At 59.8% G+C, this 5,020-nt stretch overlaps 1 protein-coding gene across 1 annotated transcript in view; it reads left to right on the forward strand.

Moving 5' to 3' along the window:
* Positions 1-5,020, forward strand: part of FSCN2 (fascin actin-bundling protein 2, retinal) — a 6,916-nt gene that overhangs the window by 1,655 nt on the left and 241 nt on the right. The window contains exons 2-6 of the mRNA XM_010856529.1: positions 2-307; positions 3,734-3,890; positions 4,244-4,365; positions 4,697-4,864; positions 4,986-5,015. Coding sequence (XP_010854831.1) covers positions 2-307; positions 3,734-3,890; positions 4,244-4,365; positions 4,697-4,864; positions 4,986-5,015 — 783 coding nt within the window. The remainder of the gene's footprint in view (position 1; positions 308-3,733; positions 3,891-4,243; positions 4,366-4,696; positions 4,865-4,985; positions 5,016-5,020) is intronic.

Here is a 5,020-nt window from a genome sequence, read left to right on the forward strand (position 1 = left end):
CTTGTCACGCTCATCTTCCAGAACCGGCAGTACTGCCTCAAGTCCTGTGACAGCCGCTACCTGCGCAGCGACGGCCGCCTCGTCTGGGAGCCCGAGGCTCGTGCCCGCTACACGCTTGAGTTCAAGGCGGGCAAGTTGGCCTTCAAGGACTGCGATGGCCACTACCTGGCACCCGTGGGCCCCGCGGGCACGCTCAGGGCGGGCCGCAACACACGGCCTGGCAAGGACGAGCTCTTCGACCTGGAGGAGAGTCACCCACAGGTGGTGCTGGTGGCTGCCAACCACCGCTACGTGTCCGTGCGGCAAGGTAACGGGGTGCGGGCCTGTGTGTGTGTGTGTGTGTGTGTAGGGTCCTGTAGTGAGTGGCTCCGGGTTGAGGGGTGAGAATACACTTGTAGAATACAGTGGGCCGTAGGCCAGGTATGGGGTCCCTGCTGAGCCTCAGGCCCGCCGGACAGCTGCTGAACGCAGGATGGGCAGCGCCCAGGTGGAGGTGGTTGAGGCCCAGGCTTGCTGTGGTGAGGGGCAGGAGGGCAGGCCCCATCCGCACCAGGCTGCCCCCTGACCGCCCTTCCCCTTTTCTTCTATCACCCCACTTCTGAACTTTAAAGGAAATTGGGGCTATGGCCAAGGGCAGCGAGGGCAGGCAGCAGGAATGGAGTGGGGCGGGATCCTGGGGGCCTTCCAGTCCAGGGAGATGCAAGCGGCTCCTCCAGAGCCTGGACTCCTTGGTGGGAAGACACTCTCTGCTCAGCAGGTGTCGAGTGGCTTCCCCCAGGTCCCCGATCATTGGTCACCTGCTTCATGTGACCTGCGGGCGCTTCTACACATGATCACCTGCCTATGGGGTGAACATGGGCAGCTCCTACTTCCCCTCGAGGAAAGTGAGGTTCCAGAGTGGCTCCATGCTGCCTGGACTCCTGGCTCTGTGCACCCAGAAGGGGTGGGTGTACCCGGACCCGGCTCACTGCCACCACCTGGTCCCAGCCCTGAGCACATAGAGGGGTGGCCAGCTGTGGCTCTAGGGACTCCTCCCTGTCGTTTGGATCTTCAAGGCCAGTGCTGAGTAGGGACCGGCATTCAGCAAACACCCCTGAATCCTTGTGGAGTGTGGTTGGGCCCTGAGGTGTAAGGGAGGACAGACAGCCCCAGTCTTTCCCGTCACAGGTCCTACTGTCTGGCCACACTGCTTTCTGGCCTTGACCAAGGCCCATATGCTTGGTTTGCCAGTAAAAGGTGGGCAGTAGTGGGGAAAGCTTTCTCTGTGAGTCAAAGGAAATGCTGGCTACAAAGCATTTGTCCACGTTCAGCTTGTGAGCGAGACAAGTGGTAGTGTGGATGGTGGTGATGGTAAGGGTGCCATGGTGACAGAGCTGGTGCCGGTGGCCCTGCTGCTGATGGTGATGGTATTGGCGCTGATGGAGATGACGGTGGTGGTGGTGGTGAGGGGGGATGGTAGCCGTATAAACCATTTTTCATTCTTTGGATTACCCTGCATCTGACCCGATCCCTTTGATGGGGGAATTCCCGCACAAAGGAACAGATTCACCTCCCCACCAGCACCACTGTGAGGCCAGAGGTACCTACATTCACCTCCCTGCTTTCCTTGCATAAGCCTGGGGGCACCAGACCTGGCCCTGAGATGTTCCGATGTTGACTGCTAACCAGTGATTCAGGGAAGCAGAGTGTGGCATCTCAGGCTGAGGGAGCAGGGGATAGAGCCGCTAGGTTTTCAGGCAGCTGGGGTGGTGGCTTCTGCGGAGTGGGCTGCTGGTCCCTTGGTCCCTGTCATTTTGCTGGCCAGGTAGCCCCCAGACTTGTCTCCTTCCCCCAGGCCAGGGCGTTTGTGAGCAAATTGGCTTTTCCTGTTGATTTTTTTTTTCTTTCCCAACCTCCATCAGCCAGAGTCTGCTTGTTTCTGCTATGTCCACTGCCAGCCCTCACTGATGTGGCATTGCTGCCAGGCTGCCCAACAAGCAGTGTTTGCTGCTGCAAGTAACAATGGCTGCTTATTGGCTTAAGCCACGAGGACACTAATATCTCGCCTAAGTAGAGGTCTGCGGGCACAGGGGTGGTGGGGTCCCAAACAGGCACCACATCCAGCTCAGTGGCATCACCAAAGTCCTCTGCTCTTTCCTCTTTGAGGAACTGCTCTCCCAGGACAGCTCTGACCTCAGACTGGTGCCCCTGTGGTTACAAGACGGCTGCTGCTATTCCAGACCTCACGTCCAAACAGAACAAAGTCCAAAGGGAAGAGGGGCACTGGCTCTTCTTGTGGCTTTGCAGGAGTAAGAATAGGTCTCCTGTAAATGCTCTCAGACACCCCTTCTTGCTCACACATCCACCACTTGATCAATCCCTCCTGGGACAGTAGGGTCCATACTCTTTGCTGGCACCAGCCAGGACTCCATGAGACCCTGATGCTGCAAGATCGGGATCCCAGGAGCAGCCGACTGTGTGAGACTGAGCCCCTGGGCTGTATCCTATCTAGAGAGGGTGTGTGGAAGGTGATGCTGGGGACACCAAGAGGCTTGACCTCAGAGATGGGGATGAAAAACTTGAAGCCACAGCCTCAGACTCCTGGCTTCACGCCTCCCTTTAGTACCTGTCGGATGGCTCCCTCACCTTCTCAGGTCCTGCTTCAGGGACGCCATCCCTGGCCAAAACCCCAGCAGTCGTGGGCACTGGACATACCATTTTTGTTGTCCACTGCTCCCCCGGGCCAGCGTCTGGAGAACAAGGCCATTGTCTTGTTATTGCTGATCACAGGCTGGGGGCAGCAGGAGCTCACTTTGTGCAGCACTGCTGATGGGATGGTGGGGTTGGCAAGGAGAAGGGGTCACTTTCTTGGGATCTGATCAGTGATCTGTGTAAGAAGGGAGACAGACTCCAGTCTGGGGGACAAAGAGGACAAAGCCATGGCCCCCCCTCTCCAGTCTGGGCCCTGCGTGCTGCCCCACTTCCTTCCCAGGGAGCGGGGCAGGACAGGACATGGCCCTGACCCTTCAGCCCTGGTGGGGGTATGCCCCACTCCCTTCTGCTCTGCTTGCTGGAACTGCTGGGGCTCTGCCTCAGTGGAACTCTGATCTGCCAGTTGCGATGAAACAAGGATGTGGTTTATGGGAAGATACCAGGGAAACCCCACTGCCTGACTGCTCTTCCCCACCCTGGTCATAGATGCCCCATTCATCATTCATCTCCCTCCCAAGCAGAGTCCCAAGTAGCTTTGCCCTCCCTCCGGGGTCCTGGGAGACCATACACATGTGCATGAGGGGCTGAGGAGATGACAGGGGGCCAGCCCCAGCTCAGTGCCCAGGAGCAGACCCCAGGCCCCCGCTGTGTCCTGAACCATGCTAGGGAAGGACAGGGACCCTGCTGTGTCCACCCGGCAGCTTAGAGAGGAGTTATAAATAGAGGCTGCTGTAAGTCCTGGGTCCAGAGAGCAGGAGCAAGTAGATTACCTGCTGATTAGCTGAGGCAGGGGATTTGGCGGCACGGAAGGGCCTGGCTCCTGGGGCTGTGTTGGGAACCTGGCCTCCAGGAAGCGGTGTGTGTGTGTCCACAATGTGCCTGCACGGCGCTGGGGCAGAACTCCAAATCTTCTCAAGTCCAAAGGGTTCTAGAAGAGACCCCCGCTGACTTCAGGGATGCCCCAAGAGCATGCCTTCCCATCCCTCTGCTCCCCACCCCACCCAGGGTGAGGCATGAGGGGCTTCCCATCTCCTCCCTCCAGGGGTCAATGTCTCAGCCAACCAAGATGAAGAACTGGATCACGAGACCTTCTTGATGCAAATTGACCAGGAGACAAAGAAGTGCACCTTCTATTCCAGCACTGGGGGCTACTGGACCCTGGTCACCCACGGGGGCATCCAGGCCACAGCCACACAAGTGTGAGTGCGCCATCCTCACCTCTGTGACCCCTGCATCTCCACCATCACCTCCTTTACACACACCACTTCCGTTGCCGTCACCACCACCTCCTCCACCGTCACCACCACCATCATCATCTCCATTTCCACTACCATCTGCATCACCACCTCCACCTCAACCATGGGGACCACGTAGCCGCCCAACCAGGGAAGAAGGCTGCTAGCGTGCAGGGCAGCTCTTCATGGTGGTGGGCGTAGCAGTGGAAGTCAAGTGCCTTGAGCGGGTGGTACTGGACTTGAAGGGGATGGGGGAGGTCTGACCCTGAGTCCCCATGTCCTGCTCCTCTGAGGGGACCTTGACCTGCTCCTTCCAGTTCTGAGAACACCATGTTTGAAATGGAGTGGCGGGGCCGACGGGTGGCCCTCAAGGCCAGTAACGGGCGCTATGTGTGCATGAAGAAGAATGGGCAGCTGGCGGCCATCAGCGATTTTGTGGGTGAGCACACCCCTCCTGCCCCGGGGAGCCTGGGGCTGGGCGCTCTGCCTGGGGGCAGTGCCAGCTCAGCCCCTGTCTCCACCCAGGGTTGGGCCCTCTCCCTCCCCATGGAGCTGCTGCTGTGTACGACAAGAGTCGTACTCCCTGGTCCAGCCCGTTGCTCTTGACGTGGGGGCTCAGATCCAGAGCACCCCGATCACTGCTGCACTTCTGGGGAACCAAGGGCTCACATAAGCGGTGGGCAGATCCAGGCGCACAAGCGGGGCCGGTCCTGGCCTGGCGATCTCGCGCGGCTGTGGGAAGGCCCCTCAAGCCCTTGTCTCGCCAGCAGGGGAGGACGAGGAGTTCACGCTCAAGCTTATCAACCGGCCCATCCTGGTCCTGCGCGGCCTGGACGGCTTCGTCTGCCACCGACGTGGCTCCAACCAGCTGGACACCAACCGCTCGGTTTACGACGTGTTCCACCTGAGCTTCAGCGACGGCGCCTACCAGATCCGAGGTGCGGGCAAGCGGGATGGGGCTGGGGAGCAGCGGGAGGTGGGGGCCGGAGAGAGTGGGGGCTGTGCCCAGCCCAGATCGGGGAGCGAGCCGCCCGTCAAGCCCTCTCTGCCCCACCCCAGGCCGCGGCGGCGGGTTCTGGCACACCGGCAGCAAC

The sequence above is a fragment of the Bison bison genome, unplaced genomic scaffold, assembly GCF_000754665.1.
Source record: "Bison bison bison isolate TAMUID 2011002044 unplaced genomic scaffold, Bison_UMD1.0 scf7180017864371, whole genome shotgun sequence".
Taxonomy (NCBI): domain Eukaryota; kingdom Metazoa; phylum Chordata; class Mammalia; order Artiodactyla; family Bovidae; genus Bison; species Bison bison.